The sequence below is a fragment of the Anomaloglossus baeobatrachus genome, chromosome 1 (assembly GCF_048569485.1).
Source record: "Anomaloglossus baeobatrachus isolate aAnoBae1 chromosome 1, aAnoBae1.hap1, whole genome shotgun sequence".
NCBI classification, from domain to species: Eukaryota; Metazoa; Chordata; class Amphibia; order Anura; family Aromobatidae; genus Anomaloglossus; species Anomaloglossus baeobatrachus.
Window position 1 is genome coordinate 241482527 of NC_134353.1, and position 23028 is coordinate 241505554.

The following is a 23028-nucleotide window of genomic DNA, read 5'->3' on the forward strand; positions in this document are numbered from 1 at the left end:
TTAGAAGGAAGAGAACTTGGTTTGCTCCACCTATTGGATGTAGCAATCCTAAAACTCAATTGTGATCCTTTAACAAGCCTTGTCACATGACTTGGGATAAGAAGCCAAAGTTGAAAATCCATTTTTTGACACTTGTTTTCAGGTATTGTCCATTCTCATTGCAATACAGAAGATTTGATTTGGCCATGCAAGAGGCTTTTATGATTGCTACATCCAATAGTTGGCACCAGAGATCAAATTCCAGAGGAGCATTGCATGGCTTATAAGTCTCTTTACGCCGGCTTGGCACTTTCTGCAAAAAGAAATGTCCCCCCTTAGGGGTACTTTGCACACTACGACATCGCAGGTGCGATGTCGGTGGGGTCAAATTGAAAGTGACTCACATTCGGCGTCGCTGTCGATATCGTAGTGTGCAAATCCTTTTACATACGATTAACGAGCGCAAACTCGTCGTTATCGTATGATCGGTGTAGGGTCCGACATTTCCATAATTTTGCAGCTGCGACGGTACGATGTTGTTCCTCGTTCCAGCAGGCAGCACACATCGCTGTGTGTGAAGCTGTAGGAGCGAGGAACATCGCCTTACCTGCCTCCACCGGCTATGCGGAAGGACGAAGGTGGGCGGGATGTTTACATTCCGCTTATCTCTGCCCCTTCACTTCTATTGGCCGCCTGCCGTGTGACGTCGCTGTGATGCCGCACGACCTGCCCCCTTAGGAAGGAGGCGGGTCGCCGGCCAGAGCGACGTCGCAGGGCAAGTGAGTGCATGTGAAGCTGCCGTAGCGATAATATTCGCTACGGCAGCAATCACAAGATATCGCACCTGTTACGGGGGCAGGGACTATCGCTGCAGCGTCGATAACACATTGTTACCGATGTAGCAGCGTACAAAGTACCCCTTAGACCACTAGTCAGAGGTCTCTCACCTAGGCAAATCAGATCTCCTGCTTTGCACTGAGGAGGGGCAACACCCCAAAATGCATGTCTGCAAATGGAGTTTTTGGTTTGGCTTGTTATCCTAGGTCTCCTGAATATGACTAGGAAGTTTAGCCTCAGTAATGCACCTTCTATTTTTTAATCTGTAGCTTCAAGCAGCAGATGAGAAATAACATATTAATACCCACAAGAGCTAATATATATACCTAAGCGTGTCCTTAGTTGAATGGTTGGATTCCCTCACAGTGGGCAAACATGCTCTATGGCCGCGCGCTGTGATTGGCAGATATAGCAGTCAGTGTTGGAAGCGTCACTGGACCTCGTGTGGATTACGTCGGACCTAGAGGCGTGTTTTGGGGTTAATAAAGTGGTGAAAGAGGGGGCTTTTTTGTCTTTTATTTTAAATAAATGATTTTTGGGTGTTTGTGTTTATTTACTTTCACTTACAGATTAGTGATGGGGGATGTCTGATAGACGCCTGCCATGACTAATATATGACTTAGTGGCAGCTATGGGCTGCTATTAAGTCCTTATTACCTCGATTGCCACCGCACCAGGGCAACAGGAAGAGCCGTGTCCAGCGCCAGAATTGGCACATCTAATGGATGCGCCACTTCTGGGGCGGCCATGGCTGCTATTGTTAGGCTGGAAAGGGCCAAATAACCATGGCCCTTCCCACCCTAATAATATCAGACTCCAGTTGTCTGCTGCACCTTGGCTGGTTTTAGAAAAATGGGGGACCCCACGTCATTTTTTTTCTTTAAATAAATCAAATCATTTAAAAAATAAAAAGCGTGGGATCCCCTTAATTTTTCATAACCAGCCAAGGTACAGCAGAGAGCTGAGGATTGCAGCCTGCAGCTGCTGCTGTTCCTGTGCTGGATATGAAAAATAGAGACGACCCCAAGTCATATTTTTTTTTAACAAAAAATAAATTGAAAAACAGCTGGTCAAGCTAACTATTGCTGTATCTATAGAGCAATTCTGTTACTTCTTTCCATCTATTCTATCTGTTCTTTCTTATTATCTATTCTATATGTTCTTTCTATCTATACTATGTGTTTTATCTATTATTTCTATTTTTTTCTATCTATTCTAGATATCTATCAATCATCCTATCCTATTTTGTTTCTCCTTTAATTTACAAAAACGCAGCAAAAAAAACGCGGCAAAACGCATGCGTTTTTTAGATGCGTTTTTGCCACGGGTGCGTTTTTTTAGGCCAGAAACATGCATTTTTTTAGTCACCATAAAGATGTAGCATGCGCACATAGCCATAGCCTTTCTGCATTTTTAACCTGTGTTTTTGCATTGAATATAGTGAAAATATAGTGAAAAAAAACGCATGGGCAAAAATGTACTCCTCATTAGACCAAAAACGCACCGAAATGCAGCAAAAAGTCATGCGTTTTTTGATGTGTTTTAAGCCAGAGGGTACGTTTTTCTGCCAGAGGGTACGTTTTTCTGCCAGAGGGTGCGTTTTTTGCTGAAGAAACAAAACTGCAGCATGCGCTTGTCGAGCCCCGGGGCAGCTGAGCTGCTTGGATCCGGGCGATCCGTGGCTCGAGGGGTCCCGGGCACCGTCGATCAGTTTTTAAATAAAAAGGGAAAAATAATAAAAAAAAAAAAGTCCGACTACGCCACTCTCGGTGCCCGGCCAGGAATGGTATGGCCGCCGCTGCCCGTCCTCTCTGGGGATGATGGATGGGGCAGCGTGGATGGTGAAGCCCTCCGCGAGTAGGCTTTCCCCAGGGATCGGTAGGGGTTAACGTGGAGGCGCAGAGAAATAACAGTCCAGACAGGAGAGTGCAGTTTGGTCGCTTTACTTACAGCTGGGTTCGCACCCTGGGGACGTGCTGAATCCCTGGTGCGCCCGTGTCCTGTGTCTCTGTGCCAGCTGACCTGGTGCCACTTGCCACCGATGCACTCGTGTGTGTGTGTGGGTCCTCCCTGGCGTGGAGCACTTGGAGGTCTTCCTGGTGTCAGGGTCCTGCCATAAGCAGCTTGGACTATTTAAGGGAATATGTCCCAGTCCTCCCTTTGCTGCTGATGCCTCAGACGTTAGTGGTGGCATATTAGTCCTGGAAACCCACCCGCCTGGAAGAGTTAACATATGGCTTAAAGTCCCGGTCTGTTCTGGGATCTGCAGCCCGTGCTTGCAAAGTACTGGGAGCCCTGGATTACTACTCCCTCCCATAGGATTCCACTGTCCTTGGAGTTTGATCACTCGCTCTTCAGTTACTGTCTCCTCTGAGTGGCTGCTGTTTCTACTGGGGTCTTGGCGGGGTCTTTGATACTTTCACTGTGTCTCAAGATTCTTTTGTCTGTCTTGACACCTTTTCTATCTACTCTCTCTCCTTCTTACTCCTCTCACTTCAGACTCTTCTCACAACAACCTTCTCCTTCTTCTCTCCTCAACCAACTGACTCCTCCCGCTTTCTACCCACACTCCCCAGGCCACCCGCTCCTCCCTAGGTCTGATCTCTCCCTCCCCAGTTGGCTGCCTGTTAGCTCACAGTGCCCAGCCCTGTCACCTGGTTCTATGGCAGTCTCCCGCCCTGGTTTTGGAGTGTAAGTGTCCTGGTGTGCTGGTGTGTGTGTACTGACTGGCATAGTTATGCAGGACCAGAGTTGTTACCGTGATGTTACCTTATTTTGTGACACCTGGTTACCGCAGGGGCATCACACGTACATAGCGTTAGTTAGTTTCAAGTTTTTAAAAACACCAAACTTTTAAGAGAAGTGACCTGGCCATTCTTCAGGCGTTTTCCACTATGAAGCCGCTCCATACTTTACAATAGAAGTTTACCTTTCTATGGGAAGACTACCAAAACGACACAAAGACGCCTGTGTGTTTTTTTGAGCATATTGTAAGTGTTCTTGAGACATTTTTACTTTATAAAATCCTATCACTGTATTTGTTGCTTATAGGACTTCAAAAGCGAGAGAAAAAAAAATACCACACATACCTTCTAAAATAAAAGTTATAAAAAGACATTAAAATGTTTACAGAAAATGCTTCAGGGAAATGCTAACAGAATGCAATAAAATTCTGCTTCAGGACAAAATAATGCATAAAAAATAGCTCATAGAAGCAGTTGTATTGGTTTCCGGGTGAGAAGCTTGTCATTTTTACTACCTCAAAAAACTCCTTTGGCACTAAGCCGTAGACTACAAATGGACCTAATGTGTGCTTGGCCTAAGGTGTACTTTGCACGCTGCGACATCGCTAGCTGATGCTAGCGATGCCGAGCGCGATAGTACCCGCCTCCGTCGCACATGCGATATCTTGTGATAGCTGCCGTAGTGAACATTATCGCTACGGCAGCTTCACACGCACTTACCTGCCCTGCGATGTCGCTCTGGCTGGCGACCCGCCTCCTTCCTAAGGGAGCGGGGGTTGTGCGGCGTCACAGCGACGTCACATGGCAGGCGGCCAATAGAAGCGGAGGGGCGGAGATGAGCGGGACGTAAACATCCCGCCCACCTCCTTCCTTCCGCATTGGCGGTGGAAGCAGGTAAGGAGATGTTCCTCGCTCCTGCTGCTTCACACACAGCGATGTGTGCTGCCGCAGGAACGAGGAACAACATTGTATCTCCTATAGGTGCTGTGGAGACACGGGGCTCAGTGGGTGCTCTCGTCCACTAAAACCCGCCGCCTTTAGAAAGACAGCGTGGCTCCGGGCTCATCCCAACTGAACGCCGGCCTCCTTAACCGTGGGCGTAACACTACTCAGACAACTCAGGGTGAGGGAACCACAATAATTAGACTTTATTGGATCCCCAAGCAATTAACGGCACATAACACATAACCAGCAAAACACAAATGTAACAGGCAACAGAGTCTCACCCTTCCGCTGGCTCACCAGGGATTTAGAATGTTTATGCCTCAGAGGTTCCAGGGCTATTTACTCCAATCCAGCAGCACCCCGCTTTTGGCGGGCACCCACCGAGAAAGGAATAATGCCAGATTTTGGAAGCTGTGTGAGCTCTGCAAAGTCTGTAGCCTGGTGACTGAACTGTCCCAACCTGAGTGTCTTCCTTAGGTAGTCCTGGAATGATGTTACAATCCTGGCAGCCGGAGTCGAAATCCCTAGGCTGTGGATATGGTCTCCAACCGGAACCGGAGTCCCTAGATTGAAGCCATAAGATATCCTGATCCTCTAGTCAGCTCCTGAGAGTTTAGACTGGATCCATCAGCATCCATCAACAACCTGGTGGCTTAAAGAAGTCCCTTTTATAGCCACAGCCTTCCACTTAGATACACTGCGTCCTCATCGATTGGTTGGGCAAGAGCGCCTCTCCCATTGGATGAATCTCAAGCTGCATGGACAATGTTCATCCAAATGATATCTACAGAAAGACTGAGGGTATACATGTAGTCTGGGAGTCACCGACTAGACAATGGCTACTAAGGTAATCACATTAGCAATACACAACTACAATACAATGATTACTGGAAAAGTCTGGAGAAACAATACGTCTGGCTTTCAGTGGCCAACACAATTACATAAGTCAACAAGAGTCTTGTAAAAACAATGAGGGACTTATCCCCCCGTCTATAAACAATCTATCATCCTGTCTGGCTGAATGTTAAGAAACTTTAACCCATGAGAGTCCATGTCGTCACAGGTGCGACATTATGAAAATGTCCGATTCTACACATGTGCCCTGTGCGCACACTGCGTTTTTTGCTGCAGATTTGCCACGGTCTTTGCTGCAGAAATGCTGCAGAAAATGTTCATAACCTTCCTGCAGTCCTTCCCCAGCAAAACCTATGGTAAAAAAAAATGCTGTGCGCACACTGCGTTTTCTTACCTACCGGTTTTTGCTGCAGAATTTCTGGAACAAAAACAATGAGCATGTCACTTAATTTCCGCAGGTACCTCCGGTGTTTGCCATAGATAATGGTAAAAAACCGCAGGGACCAAACAGCGGAAAACCCGCGGCAAACCGCAGTAATTGTCGTGGGTGCAGGAATTCTGCATAAGGGTGCGGATTTTCCTGAAGAAAAACAAATTTGCTAGTGCGCACAGAGCCTAAAGAGCCATTTACACACTGCAACATCGTTAACGATATATCGTCGGAGTCACGTCGTTACATCCGGCGCCGTTAGCGACATCGCAGCGTGTGACAGGCAGGAGCGACCTTAAACGACCGCAAAAGAGACAAAAATCGTTGGTATATGAGAGGTCGTTCATTTATCAAAAATCGTTGTCTCGTACATAGCGAGGTTGTTCCTCATTCCTGCGGCAGCACACATCGCTATGTGTGACACCGCAGGAGCGACGATCATCTCCTTACCTGCATCCACTAGCAATGAGGAAGGAAGGAGGTGGACGGCATGTTCCGGCCGCTCATCTCCGCCCCTCCTCTGCTATTGGATGGCTGTTTTGTGACGTCGCTGTGACGCTGAACACACCTCCCCTTGAAGGAGGGATTGATAATAATAATAATAAGTTTTATTTCTATAGCGCCAACATATTCCGCAGCGCTTTACAATTAAGAGGGGACATATACAGACAATATGAGACAATACAAAATAACAAAATTAAGATACCAGGAGGAGTGAGGACCCTGCTCGTAAGCTTACAGTCTATGAGGAAATAGGGGAGACACCAAAGGTGAATGGGGGCGAGAAAAGCTTGTTCGGCGGTCACAGCGACGACGCAGAACAGGTATGTGCATGTGTCGCTGCCGTAGCGATAATGTTCGCTACGGTAGCGATCACCACATATCGCACCAACGACGGGGGCGGGTGCTAACGCTCGCGACCGCTAGCAATCGCTAGCGATGTCGCAGCGTGTAAAGCACCCTTAAGGGAATCTCACATTGGGTTTTTGCTACCTCATCTGAGAGCAGCATGATGCAGGCAAGAAGAATCTGAATCCAACAGTGTATCACTTAGATTACTGGTTGCAGCCGTTCTGACAAAGCTTTTAGATTTAGGAAAGCAGCAGAGCTGAGAGAGCAGTCCCGCCCACACTCAATAGAAATTATACATTGATATTGAGGTGTCAATCACAGGAGGAGGCATGCTGGACTGCCATGCATATGACATTGTAGTCTAGCAATGACAATCACTAGGTGATAAAGCTTTTAGATTAAGTAAACAACAGCACACAGCCTGATAAGAGAGGCATAGTTGTTTTTGTAACTCCTACAGCATGCAGTCCTCAGATTACATAGCAAGAAGCTGCTGACAGATTCTCCTTGTTCACATCTGGTCATGTGAACATGATCATAAGCCCCCATTGAACTGACTGAGGCCAAAAGTGTGGCATTTTGACCTCTGCTGGGTTAGAATATCACAACATTCCTTTTTTCCTTAATTTTTTTTTTTTATCATTGTGGACAATAGCTGACATTATCTACTATATGAATATACAGTGTCATATGTACAACGTATATATCTGGCAATGCTTCTGTTATCCCTGATTAAGGTGTGAACAAAGCCTTACTTTTACTATGTAAGGCTGCGTGCCCCCGATCAGGATTCACAGCGTTTTGGACACAGCATGTTTCAGCTGCGTCCAAAACCCTGTGATGTACAGTATAAGCACAGTGGATGGAATTTCTAGAAATCTCATACCCACTGTGCGTGTACTGCCTGCAGTGTAAACTGACCTGCGGTGCGGCTTCCCGAGCCACAAAAAAGGAGTTGTTTGCTGCGGAGTCGCGGGTGTTCTCCACAGGGAGAATAGAAGAGAGAGACCACAACTGCCTGAACCCTGATCATCGACACGAGCAGCTGCGATCTCCTGTAGAGTAGACTCGCTGCTCCACAGGTCAGGAACCGCTGCTTCCTGATCATGGGCACGTACCCTAACAATCCTCAGAGCTCCCGTGAGCAGAATGTTGTGGCTAGATTTAGCTGTGAATGGAGAAGGAAAGCTCATACAGTGGGTATGGAAACTATTCAGACCCCTTTAAATGTTTCACTCTTTGTTTCATTGCAGCCATTTGGTAAATTAGTAAAACTTCATTTTTTTTCTCATTAATGTACACTGCACTCCATTTTGACAGAAAAAATCCCAGAAATGTAGAAATTTTTGCAAATTTATTAAACAAGAAAATCTGAAATATCACATGGTCATAAGTATTCAGACCCCTTGCTCAACTTTGCGTAGAAGCACCCTTTTGAGCTAGGTCAGCCATGAGTCTTCTTGGGAATGATGCAATAAGTTTTTCACACCTGGATTTGGGGATCCTCTGCCATTTTTCCTTGCAGATCCTCTCCAGTTCCGGCAGATATGTTGGTGGACAGACATTTTCAGGTCTCTACAGAGATACTCAATTGAGTTTAGGTCAGTGCTCTGGCTGGGCAAGTCAAGAATGGTCACAGAGTTGTTCTGAAGCCACTCCTTTGTTATTTTAGCTGTGTGGGTCATTGTCTTGTTGGAAGTTGAACCTTCGGCCAAGTCTGAGGTCCAGAGCACTCTGGAAGAGGTTTTCTTCCAGGATATCTCTGTACTTGGCCGCATTCATTTTTCCTTCAATTGCAACCAGTCATCCTGTCCATGCAGCTGAAAAACACCCCCATAGCATGATGCTGCCACCACCATGTTTCACTGTTGGGATTGTATTGGGCAGGTGATGAGCAGTGCCAGGTTTTCTCCACACATACCACTTAGAATTATCAGCAAAAAGTTCTATCTTCGTCTCATCAGACCAGAGAATCTTATTTCTCATAGTCTGGGAGTCCATCATGGTTTTTTTGCAAACTCTACGCGGGCTTTCATATGTCTTACACTGAGGAGAGGCTTCCGTCGAGCCACTCTGCTTCCCATACACAAGCAGGTTTTAACCGCACAGAGAGGTAACATTTGGTTAGGGACCCCATAAATAAGAGATTACCGTGAAGTGCTATGGGGCAGTAATGAATTGATTAATACATTAGCTAAATATCTCTTTTTTCAAATAATCCTCAGCAGTTATGCAATGTCACATTTCAATTTTTTTCAATTTTTCACATGGCTAATTGTATTTTTCTTTCCTTATGTATTATACAGCAGTTATGCTTGTTCATATTTCTCTGAATTTGGTGTGCAGCTTTCACTTTATATAGATTGTGTATTTTTTTAGCTAGCACCCTGTTCACATTTGCAATGGTGCTCCAGCAGTCTTTTTGATTGTTATCACTCTGCCATAAAGGCCTGACAGGTGGAGGGTTGCAATGATTGTGACTTTGACTTTGTGGAACTTTTTCCCATCTCCCTACTGTATCTCTGGAGCTCAGCCACAGTGATCTTGGGTGATCTTGGGGTTCTTCTTTACCTCTCTCACCAAGGCTCTTCTCCCACGATTGCTCAGTTTGGCTGGATGGTCAGGTCTAGGAAGAGTTCTGGTGGTTCCAAACTTCTTTCATTTAAGGATTATGGAGGCTGCTGTGCTCTTAGGAACCTTGAGTACTGCAGAAATTATTTTGCAACATTGGCCAGATCTGTGCCTTGCCACAATTCTGTCTATGAGCTCCTTGGGCAGTTCCTTTGACCTCATGATTCTTATCTGGTCTGACATGCACTGTGAGCTGTGAGGTCTTATATAGACAGGTGTGCGCCTTTCCAAATCAAATCCTATCAGTTTAATTTAACGCAGCTGGAGTCCAATGAAGTAGAACCATCTCAGGGCAGATCACAAGGAAATGGACAGCATGTGACTTAAATATGACTGTCTGAGCAAAGAGTCTGAATACTTATGACCATGTGATATTTCAGTTTTTCTTCTTTAATAAATTTGCAAAAAATTCCACATTTCTGTTTTTTTTTCTGTCAAGATGAGGTGCAGAGTGTACATTAATGAGAAGTTTTTTGAATTTACCAAATGACTGCAACGAAACAAAGAGTGAAAAATGTAAAGGGGTCTGAATACTTTCCGTACCCACTAAGTAACAATAAAAGAGGGCGAGCCAGCACTGCTTGAGAATGGCATGCAACAAATAAAAAGTGTAAATTCAGAAATTATTCCAACTGTACTATAATGCAAAATGAGATTTTCAGCAAACAATTGATCAATTTTTTGCCCCTGCCACGTCTCGGCAAATCTCAATAGGGGAGTCCTTCTATATATTTTATATTTTCATTGTGTCATGCAGCCTCCTAATTACAATAAAAGCAGAACCATATAAAAGCAACACATATACCTGTAACATTTCAGAACCGCTTCCATGTTGCAAAAACAGGCAGCTTTTGAATAAAGGCAGCCCAGGTCCCAGCATGTGCAGCAGATGCCACACACGCCAAGACAATGTCAGAACTGGCCCTCACAGTGCCCGACCAGTGGCCATGGATAAAGGCAGAGCAGACCCAAGTAAATGGTGCTTAATTAACAATGCCTGTGAAAAAGGGTGGCTCAAAAAATTGATCAATTGTTTGTTAAAAATCTCATTTTGCATTATAGTACAGTTGGAATAATTTGTGAATTTACACTTTTTATTTGTTGCATGCCATTCTCAAGCAGTGCTGGCTCTCCCTCTTTAAAGGGGTGGTTCGCCCATATTTTTTATTCTCTAGTTCGATATTATATTGAGAAACAATGTTTCTCTCAAATCCCTTATGTTGGTAATAGTGCCTGTGAGAGGCGCTATTGCAGACCGCTGTTCGCCGCTCCGGTGATGTCACGTCAAGTTTTGCACATGTCACATCCCTACGGCTGGCTGCAGTCTTCCTGACTCACTGAGCTGTGGGCGGTGTTTCACCGCTTGTCACAGTGCAGCGCGTCTCCTGCATGCAGCATTCTCCTGTGAGGGGGCAGGGCGCAGATGGGCTGTGACGAGCAGTTCAACACCGCCCACAGCTCAGTGAGTCAGGAAGACTGCAGCCGGCCACAGGGATGAGACGTGTGCGGAACTTGATGTGACGTCACCGGAGCGGGGAACAGCGGTCTGCAATAGCACCTCTCACAGGCACTATTGCCAACACAAGGTATTTGAGAGAAACATTGTTTCTCAATATAATATCAAACTAGACAATAAAAAATATGTGTGAACCACCCCTTTAATTGGTTCCGCACCCACTGTATAATCTAGAATTAGTGTAAGGTTAGCTTTCTTGGGAATGTACTAATAAATGTAAAATTGTATTTCAGAAGTAATGATCCTTATACACAAGGTGTGTCCACATCACAGTGTTCTGCACCTTTACAGTACCCTCTATTATTTGTAGGGCCTCCACCGTAAATCAAGATGAGATTATTCATCCTGCTAGAAGGTTATTCCACAAGATCTGTGCTGATTCCCCGTGCCCCGATATAAGGTGCATGCTAATGCGGTCTGCACTCCTTTCTGTACTTCTGAAAGTATTACATTTTTATATTCCCGATCTGCATGTGTGTTTTGCTTGGCAGCTGTCCTATCTTGACAAAAGAATATCATTAAAGACTCTTTCTGCTGGTTGAGTAAGACAGCTGCAGGTACTGGCACAATACAGAAATCCATAATCACGGAGAGTAACTAAAGCATATTGCCGTTTTTTCACTAGAACAAAACACATCTGGCACAAGCTCTGATAATTTGTTATCTGTGCATCATGAATAATGCACCAGCTACAGCTGGCACATCCTAAACCTATTTGCCAAGCTATGAAATAGAGCACATTTTATTTCTCAATACTTTTGTCTGTGTTAAATGTCTAGCTTTTCCAAACTCCTTAATCAGTATCATCCACATCTCCTCTGACGCAGCCGCACGTTCCAGGTTGTTGTTTTTTTTACCTTCAAGTAGCTTTTTGAATTAGTGCTTTTAAAAAGCATTTTGTGTCTCTTAGAGGCAGCAATATTTGCAGCTACTCATTTCTGGCTCCCTAAAGGTTGATTACTGTAATGCGTTTTCAATCTAGATTTCACAGCCATCTAAAAACAACATATAAAGCACAAAGTGTGATAGCAGGCAGCGACGCTCATATTGTTACCCAAGCACAAAACTTCGCCAGGCAAGAACTACTCAACAATATTTTGGTCACATACTGTACATGAGTTGACTAATTTATTTCAAAAGTCCACTTTTTTTTGTGTGGAGCTAAATTAAATCTAAAAGGCATCTCTTAATGAATAGAAAAATGAAAAACTATAAGTAAGTTGTTACTGGTCATATCACATATATTTCCCATCTCTTTGTGTAATGTGTTTGTATATTGCAGTTTATCAGTCACTCGAAATGGTGTCCCAAAGTGGAGAACGCAAATACTAAAATCTTGGAATAACTATTAATTTGCTGGTATAACAAAGGCTTTAGAGGAAATCCAGGATACACAATGGGACTTGTAAGATCACAACACCACTGTGGCTCAGGAGAAATGACCCACCATGTCTATATCATCCGCATCCATGCCATCTCTTCTAGAGCTCAGCGGTTCCTTCTTGCTGCCCTTTAGGCTATGAGCACACTAGAAAAAGGATTTTTATCTTAAGAAATTTCTTAAGAAAATTTCTTGAGAGTGAAGGATTAACGCACCTGCGTTTTTACCGCGATTTGATGCGTTTTTGGTGCGTTTTCGGTGCGTTTTTGGTGCATTCTTACCGCTGGTTGCTCCCTGCGTTATTGTGCCATTATCTATGGTAACTAACGCAGTTAGCTGCAGAAAAGAAGTGACATGCTCATTCTTTTTCTTAAGAAAATCTACTGAAAGAATTTTCTTAAGAAAAAAACGCAGTGTGCGCACAGCTATTTTTTTTTGCCATAGGTTTGGCTGGGGAATGTCTGCAGAAAGGTTACAAGAATTTCTCAAGAAATTTCTGCAGCAAAAACGGACCAAAAACGCAGGTCAAAAACGCAGTGTGTGAAGACAGCCTTACATTGTCTAATAGATGGGGTCTTGAGTGGATTCTACCTCTGTATTCCCTAATCGGTTGTTTGCAAGTAGATGCTCAATATCATGCAGTCTCAATAAAATCTCTGTCTTCTTGAGACATGTATGTTAAGCTGTGCATTGAAATACACTGTACCCATAAAATTCTCAGGTTAGAATTCTCAGTTTGCTAAACCAGGAAGGCTATGTCCTAATTGTGCAATCTCCTGGTGTGTATACACTTTATGAAATTAAGTTGGGAGAATTTGACTTGAATTTAGGTTTTTCATTTAGTCCCATTGGCACAAGTGAATAAAGTCAAGCCCCTAGCCGCATGGTTTGCCTTTACAAATGTGTGAAAGAATGAATTGTCCTTGAAAACTCACTTTACCAAACCAGCTCATGAAATTTCTTCCCTCCTAAATCATCAACAATTAGCTATTCTTGATATTATTGAAAAGTGAAAGCTTAAAGGGAATCTCTCACCCTTTTGAGGGTTTTTTTTGGAATTAATATGGGCATACAGGTGAAATTATTCATACCTGTATGCCTCCTGTATGATGGGTCGTTATGGAAAAATCCTCTTTTATATCTTATTTTTTTCAGGCTATGGGGTGTGTGCTGCCTGGAAGATAAGTTTGCCTCCAGTATTGATTATCCTCAATTTCTCCTCCTCTTCTCTTTAGTATTATTGTATTATTATAGTATTATTATTAGTACTTATGATGTCAAGAGCGCATCCGGAAATCCTGCCCCTGTATATTGGGCATGCCGTATCGCCTCCTGTACTTTTTTGCCCTTCCGTGGGCACAGTCTTCAATTTTGATATATGCAGACGCCACAGAGTCACTATGAAGCATCAGTGTGTTGGATAAGTGTGTGGGTGTAATGTGGAAAGGTTCATGGGGTATGAATACTTTTTCAAGGCACTGTAAGCCTTACATCACCTAGTACAATGCCAAGCATCGTATGTAAAGCATGCCCACACTGGATTCTGGTGCAGTGGAAACGTGTTCTCTGGAGTGATGAATCATGCTTCTTTATCTGGAAGTCTGATGGATGTGTCTGGGTTTGGAGAATGCCAGGTGAACATTACCTGTCTCACTGCTTTGTGCCAAATGTAAAGTATAGTGGAGGAGAGATAATGATCTTGCTATGGGGATAGTTCCAGTGAAGGAAAATCTTTAATGCTTCAGCATAACCGGACATTTTGGACAATGCTATGCATCCAATTTCGTGGGAACAATAAGAAGGCCCTTTTTTGTTCAATCATCTTTGTCTTCCACAGGACAAAGCAAGGTCCATTAAAGGAAACCAATCACCAGGATTTTCATATATAATCCATAGCCAGTGCTATACTGGCGCTATCAGGCGATTCTATACATACCATTAGTGGTCAGCTCGGATGTTTAAGCTTTCAAATCCAAGAAAGTAAAGATTAAAAAACCAGCAGCTGCTTGAGTGGCAGTTGCAACAGATCAGATAATATATTCATAGTTATCCCCTCCCTCTGTTAGAATTAGCATAAGCATTATACAAACAATTCACTTTGTTGCAGGACCTGTGTGAGGTCATACCCATGTGACCTGGTATACAGCTTTGGTGGCTGAGGCCCCACCCCTTCTGGTCACATGGGTATGACCTCATACAGGTCCTGCAAGAGACAAAGTGAACCATTTGTATAATGCTTATGCTAATTCTAACAGAGGGAGGGGATAACTATGAATATATTATCTGTTCCATTGCAACTGCCACTCAACAAGCAGCTAATTTTATAAACTTTACTTTCTTTGATTTCAAAACCTAAACATCCGAGCTGACCACTACAGGTATGTATAGAATCAGCCTGATAGTGCCAGTATAGCACTGGCTTTAGATTATATACGAAAATCCTGGTGATTAGTTCCCTTTAAAGGGAATGTGCTATCTCATCTCACAGCAGTATAATGTAGGAGAAGAGATCCTACATTATACCGACAATGTATCACTTAGATTACTAGTTGCAGCAGTTGTGACACAATCAAGAATTCTTAGATGTAGCATGTTGCTAAATGAACCATAAAAACAGCTCTTTGCTAAAATTCTTAGGAGCTAAACCACTACAATTCACTGATCACCATGACGTGACTCAAAAAGTTGACGTTAATTACATACCATAATTTGTTATTGGGTTGTGTTATTTTTGTGAACATGGAAACATTTTTAGTATCAAAGATGAATATGTTGTAACAAATGAAAATCATGAGCATGGTGCACAGGTGATGGTTCGGCCAGTCCTGGATAATCAAATGCCGCTCCGGGGATGAGGGAAGGTAAGAGATTCATTGCCTCCTGTCCAGCCACTGCAAACACAATCTGCCCAAAGGGCAACTAGAGGTACCCTAAACTAAAGATTAATAAAACTTAACTTTTAATCCTAACAAATTAACACAGAGCCTTAGCTATAGCCTTAGTCCCCTGATGAAGCCAGACATGGTGAAACATGTTGGGGAGGCTATTAGTTAGCTTTTATTAGGCAGGGTAGGGCAATATCACTCTGACAATTATTGTAGGACAGTTGTCCACTTACTCATAGTGTCCAGTCCGCGGCCGGATACGTGATTTAGTATATGTTTGATTGCTCTACCTGCTACTGATTTTAGATTGATCTGTGTTAATTTGTTAGGATTAAAAGTTACGTTTTATTAGTCTTTAGCTTAGGGTACCTCTAGTTGCCCTTTGGGCAAATTGTGTTTGCCTTTATGACCCTAAGCTGATTATAGGTATAATATATAGGGGATTTTTAGGTATAGATTGAGGCTTAGTTGTCTGTCCAGCCACTGGGCACCACTAACCTGGATTATGGACCGGAGTTTAATGAATCGATCATCTCTAATCTCAATGGTCCCAGATACAGTGGGACAGTTTTGATTTTGGGTTTATGCCCTGCAGTCTCTCCTGCCAGGGTAGAAAGAAATGGCAAATGGGTCTGACTTAGGGTGTGGCTATAGGCATGGTCACAATTTGCAATGGCGCTCATAGCATTTGTCCCTCATTCTGTTTTTCTAAAGTTGGGTGGTATGTACAAAACCATACAGTGGTGATATATCATATATACAGTATATACTGCCAAACATGAGTTTCTTTATTACGAACATATTGATATAATACAATCTAGCCCCTCTTTTCTTGTAACGGCTGCCATAAGGCCCTGTGATAAGACGTGATTTTTTTTTCCTTTATGGAAGTTTTAAAGATATTCCAACCACATGGACTTATGTAATTAAACTTCAAATGAGATTCATTTTCACTTATATTATGGCTGATATATTTTGACTTCCGTGCACTTCAGGGCATTTACCAAAGTACACTATAAAAATGCTGTCACCAATAATATACACCACGGCTTGCTCCACAGATTTATAAATGAAGGTTATCCTTGTTTCAGCATTATAAAGTAATTCTCAGTTTTCATTATTTTGTGACTCATTTAGGCAAAATGGACTTGGCATTTGATTAAACCCGTGTCTGCTTTCCACCGAAGAACCATTTAAATAGTTTGTTATAGAATGAATTGCTTTTATTGCTGCTCTGCTAAGTGGGATTATAATCATCAAGTGACCTCTAAATGAATCGGCAAACTTTATCCTCATGAGTCTTCACTCGCTGAGGGTAAAATACTGGGGGATCAAGAGGCATTACAGAAGATTTACACTGCAGCTGCCTGCACGGATAGGTTGTATGGCTTCAATATCCTAATGATATTATTAGCACTTGAAATTATTGTATCCAAGGATAATTAGTGGCTGACGAGTGAGTAATACTTGAGGGCTTCAGCACTTCTGAAGAACTAAGGGTTAACATATCCACTATAATATGTCATATCTTACCATTGCATTTTCCTTACAGAAGTCAACTGAATGATCAGAAGAGAAACAATCAAGAATTAGTCTCTAAGTTAGAAAGCTCCCGTGAGAAAAACACTGAGGTTAGTAGACATTGTGAGTCTAAAGCAGGGGTGGGCAATTAATTTTCCCATGGGGCCGCATGAGAAATTGGGATGGTTTTAGAGGGCCAGACTAACCTAATTAACTCAATTCTACCCAATACTGTATATAGTATATATACTATCCCTCCCTTCATAAACAAATTGTAAGTTAAACAATACAAAGATTCAATGAAAATATGGAGGACCTAATTACATCATTAATTAATGATGAGATGATGAACTTTAATGAACTTGTGATTGTTCACTTTAGAAAATTTTCAACTTTAGGCCGGTTTCAGACGTCCGTGTTTCAGGTACGTGTGACATCAGTTTTTAACACGGTTGCCACACGTATCCATGTTGTTATTTGCTGTTACTCACACGGACCGTGTGGCCCCGCACGCACACGCAGACATGTCTGTTTTTTTACTGGTAGCACGGGTGTCACACGGATCGCACACTGATGTGATCCGTGTGACATCAGTGTGACAAGTACCAGAGAAAACACGGATCTTTTTAATAAAAAGATTTTCTATATTAACCTCTCTCCAGAGATGCTGTCTCAGCGTCTGCTCCCTCGTGCTCCTGACCCCCGCGCATTATACTCACTGAATATTCAGTGCCCTGTGGAGCTGGAAGGTGGAGCAGCGCTGGGGACTTCAGTGCCAGGGACCGCATCGCTGGGTGAGTATGCAGCAGAGTGTGTGTTCAGTGTATACATGCATGTGCACTATACGTGTATATGTGCTCGGTGTATCCATGCGTGTCTGCTTTGTGCGTATACATATATGTATATATGTGCTCTGTGTGTGTGTGTGTGTGTGTGTTGAGAACCTGGAAGCCGGAGCATCGCGGGGACAGCATCAGGGACTCATCACAGTTCCCAGTTAACTCTGATGAACCCGTGAAGCTGTAGCGCGGGTGTCGCAGGGGGGTCATCAGAGTTCATTGGAAACTCCGATGAGCTCCTGTATGTCACTGTGCTTGCAGAATACTCACCTGTCCCCGCGGTGATGTCCTCAGCAGTGCTGTGCCCGGCGCTGTCACCGCGATGCTCTGGCTTACAGGTCCTGAGTGCGGTGAATAATCAATGAATGAGCGGGGGTCAGGAGCGGGAGGCAGCAGAGCCGAAGAAAGCAGGTAAATATGGAAAATCTTTTTATTTCACAGACTCGTGTTTTCTCTGATAACTGTCACACGTATGCAAACAGGTACCGGAGAAACGCAATCAGGCCCTGTAATGGCGGCACACCGCTGCAGGGGGCGGGGAGGGAGCGCGTGGTACCCGATGTAACTCCAGTACCATTCGCAGTTACGGGCTTTTCCCTACGCTGATTCTAGGTACCAGACCCGCTCTAGTTATGTTTGAGCTCCACACGGAGCCAATGTCGGGAGCTTCACAATCAAGTGTCTGCTCTCAGCAGCAGGGGCGGACACTGACAGCTTGGGGTCCCTGTGCAAGAAATTGTATCTGGCCCCCCCTTCTATGGCGACAAGGCTGAATATAGTATAAATGTATAAATACACACACATATACATATATAATTATATATACACACACATACACGCACAAATACACATACTGTATATACTGTGTACGTACGTACATTATATATATATATATATATATATATATATATATACACATACATACATACATACATACACACACTATATACATATGTACACAAACAATCCCCATATACTACATCACTACACCCCTATATACTACATCTGTAATATACATCACTACACTCCTATATACTACACCTGTAATATACATCACTACATCCCTATATACTACACCTGTAATATACATCACTACATCCCTATATACTACACCTGTAATATACATCACTAGATCCCTATATACACCTGTAATATACATCACTACATCCCTATATACTACACCTGTAATATACATCACTACACCCCTATATACTACACCTGTAATATACATCACTACTCCCCTATATACTACACCTGTAATATACATCACTACATCCCTATATACACCTGTAATATACATCACTACATCCCTATATACACTTGTAATATACATCACTACATCCCTATATACTACACCTGTAATATACATCACTCCACCCCTATATACTACACCTGTAATATACATCACTACAACCCTATATACTACACCTGTAATATACATCACTACACCCCTATATACTACACCTGTAATATACATCACTACACCCCTATATACTACACCTGTAATATACATCACTACACCCCTATATACTACACCTGTAATATACATCACTACATCCCTATATACTACACCTGTAATATACATCACTACACCCCTATATACTACACCTGTAATATACATCACTACACTCCTATATACTGCACCTGTAATATACATCACTACACCCCTATATACACCTGTAATATACATCACTACATCCCTATATACTGCACCTGTAATATACTACACCTGTAATATACATCACTACGTCCCCATATACATCACTAGACACCTATATACTCACCTGTAAAACTACATTCCCATATGCTACATCACTACACCCCAAATATTAGTCACCAGTTACCCCACCCCACATTGTCCCCTCAGGTTACTAGTCACCACTCACCGCTCCCTCTTCAGGCACCTCCGTATGGGCCCCCGCTGACATGCTTCTCTTGTACGGGCCCCCGCTAACATGCTTCTCTTGTATGGGCCCCCGTCGTTGCTTCTCTCCGTACGGGCCCCAGCTGCTGCAGCTTCTTCTCCTGTTGGGCGCGCGTGTGTGTCACAGAGAAAGGTGCCGGGCAGGAAACAGAGGAGAGCTTCCTGTGTTCCACTGCCTACACTGTGCACGCAGCGTGTGATGAGGGCAATCTGACCAGGGGCCTCCCGGAGCCTGGAGCTCCGGACAACAGGTCGGATTGTCCTCATCACTAACCGGCCAGCAAGGATGCCCTGAACCAGGCAGGCCGGTCACAGACGGTAGGCGGGCCGGATGTGGCCCGCGGGCCGCCCCTTACCCAGGTCTGGTCTAAAGGGAACACCAAATGAAATGACTAAACCCAGGGGCATGGAACGGTACTGCATGCTGATACAGGGCATGGGTGATTTTTTAGCATTATAACGAAGTAGAAATATGACTTATAAAACAGCCATAGAAGACCGTTCCAATTCGGGTCCACCTTGTTGCATTTTTATTGGGTTTTTTTAAGATTTGTTTTAATCAAAAACAGTGTTTACTATTTAGCCTGTCATATGTATGTACTATTTACTTACTGCAAGGTATATGCTCATTTAGTTTCTATCTTCATTTTTTTTCTGTTAAATGGCCCCAGTGTGAACATACGCGTACACTGGGGCCATGGTAATGGTAAAAAAAAATCATGGTTTTTTTTGTTTTTTTTTTTTAACATTTTATCCCCTATAAGTAATATCATTTTACAATTAGCACCACATAGTAATTTTGGCCAACATCTTGTAGTAATGTTCCCATCCTTGTCCATTTGTAGTAATGTGCCCATCCTTGTGCACATCTTGTTCCCTGTGGTAATGTGCCCATCATTGACCCCTGTAGTAATGTGCCCATGCTGGTCCTCTTCTTGTAGTAATTTCCTAGTCTCCTTGTTTTAGCAATGTCCCATCCAGTAGTAGTGTCCCCTATTATGTCGTTGTTCACAAACACAAAAAAAGAAAAGTTTCTTCTCACTTGTCCTCCGTTCCCTCGGTGTCCTCTTTTCTTCTTCTTGCTGTCTGCAAACACATAGACCCAGTGGTGATTGTGGTCGGTGCAGGGACCACTGCAGTCAGCACTTTGCACAGCACTACAAATTATTCAACTGAAGTAAAGTGTTGACGGCGGCCACCTGCTCCGCCCACCACTGTCAAGGGGGCCGCATGCCTGCAGGTCACAAAAGGAAGCCCCAGTGGCCGTATGTGGCCTGTGGGACGCATGTGGCCTGTGGGACGCATATTTGAGACCTCTGTCCTACATATTGCTTGTATACCAACTTGTATACACTTGTACTGTATACTTGTATACACAAAAAGCAGTGTCCACACACTGAGTTTTTTTATGCAGATGGGGTGCAGTTTATCGTGCAGGTTGTTGCCAAAATCTGCTTGTCTATCCTTATGCCAGCAAAGTCAATGAGAATTCTGTATGGCTGTGCCCACGTTGCTTCCTTTTTCCTTGGAGTTTTGGGTGCAGAAAAAAAATCTGCAGCATGTCAATTATTGGTGCCTTTTCTCCTGCATTTTTTTAGGCCTTCCAGCCATTGATTTCACACAAAAATGCACTGCACAAAAACGTACCTTAAAATGAAAATATTTTCATTTTTTGGTGCGTTTCTCTGCCACAAGGTGCGTTTTTTTTTTGGTGCAGAAGATTCCTGCTCAACTCAACATGTGCACATACCCTCATTCTCCACATCATTTCTTTGGTTTTGTTATAAAACAGCCTTGCAGCACTCCTTTTAGTGAAATGAGCAGTGCTGCACTGAGAACTAGTTATGGTGTTCTCGGTAATAGCATAGCCACTCAGCTTTGATAATGTCTCGTCAAGCATGTGAGATTTGCCACAAAGGACATCAATCAGAGCTTAGAGGACTTACTAGTAGAGAGAAAACTATGAAAGGGAACCTGTCAGATGCAATATGCAGCCAGAACCACAAGCAGTTCTAGGTGCATATTGCTAATCCCTGCCAAACCGTCCCTGTATACACTAGCAAAGATAAAGAGATCTTTAGAAAAAGTATGTCTAAGGATCTTTTATTTTATGCTAATGAGCGGGGGGGACTAATATCCCCTGATTAGTCCTCTAAGCATGTTAGCACGCCCACAGGGATGTACTAACATGCTATTCAATGCAGCATCACCAGCGGTGACACACGTACCTTTGTTCGCTGTGACAGCGCTTCTAAATGCCGGGCACTTCCAGTCATGCGCAGTATGAAGCCGGGTGTACGCATCCTGGCTTCAGAGAGGTCTACTTCGCATGACTGGAAGTGCCGGGCATTCAGAAGCGCTGTCACAGCGAGCAAAGGTACACGTGTCACCGCTGGTGATGCTGCATTGAATAGCATGTTAGTACTCCCCTGTAGGCGTGATAACATGCTAAGAGGGTGGACTAGTTGGGGGATATAACACCCTTGGGACTAGTCCATGCGCTCATTAGCATAAGATAAAAGATCTTTAGAAATACTTTTTCTAAAGATCTCTTTATCTATGCTACTAGATACAGGGACGGTTAAGGTGGTGTCACACACAGCGACAACGACAACGACGTCGCTGCTACGTCACCATTTTCTGTGACGTTGCAGTGACGTCCCGTCGCTGTCGCTGTGTGTGACATCAAGCAACAACCTGGTCCCTGCTGTGAGGTCGCCGGTTGTTGCTGAATGTCCAGCTTCATTTTTTGGTCGTCGCTCTCCCACTGTGACGCACACATTGCTGTGTGTGACAGCGAGAGAGCGACGAAATGAAGCGAGCAGGGAGCCGGCATCTGGCAGCTGCGGTAAGCTGTAACCAGGGTAAACATCGGGTAACCAAGGGAAGACCTTTCCCTGGTTTTCCGATAATTACCTTCGTTACCAGCGTCCGCCGCTCTAGCTGTCAGTGCTGGCTCCCTGTTCTCTGCACATGTAGCTGCAGTACACATCGGGTAATATGTACTGTAGCTAGGAGTGCAGGGAGCCAGCGCTAAGCAGTGTGCGCGGCTCCCTGCTCTCTGCACATGTAGCTGCAGTACACATCGGGTAATTAACCCGATGTGTACTGTAGCTAGGAGTGCAGGGAGCCAGCGCTAAGCAGTGTGCGCGGCTCCCTGCTCTCTGCACATGTAGCACAGTGACGCGTGTCGTTACGATCGCTGCTGCGTCTGCTGTGTTTGACAGCTAAGCAGCGATCATAACAGCGACTTACAAGGTCGCTGTTGCGTCACAGAAAATGGTGACAGCGACGTCGCTGTCGCTATGTGTGAACCCAGCTTTAGGCAGGAATTAGCATTATGCACCTAGAACTGCTTGTGATTCTGAGTGCATATTGCACCTGACAGTTTCACTTTAAAGCCATTTACAATAGCTGTTTTTTAAAACAGTTCTTCAAAAAATAAAGAAAATTAAATAAAAAAAGAATCATTATATTAGAATAAATTGATAAATATATCTAGTTATTTATATGTTTCTTTTGTTTAAGAGGTAATTGTAAGGTTTTTCAAAATGGCTGCCATCACTGAACGCAAAACCTTTGCTAATCACACAGCAGGAGCAGAATGGGTTGTGTGACTAGAGAAATCTCTCCTGGCTTCCCTGGCTGTTAACTATGAGAGACATGAGGGACTGTGTGTATATGAAAGC

The 23028-nt window shown here is 43.7% G+C and overlaps 1 protein-coding gene across 2 annotated transcripts in view; it reads left to right on the forward strand.

The window, feature by feature from the left end:
* SCLT1 (sodium channel and clathrin linker 1) overlaps nucleotides 1-23028 on the forward strand; it is a 317891-nt gene that overhangs the window by 284994 nt on the left and 9869 nt on the right. For both annotated transcript variants that reach the window (XM_075348629.1, XM_075348639.1), the window contains one exon: nucleotides 16608-16686. In XM_075348629.1, coding sequence (XP_075204744.1) covers nucleotides 16608-16686 — 79 coding nt within the window. The remainder of the gene's footprint in view (nucleotides 1-16607; nucleotides 16687-23028) is intronic.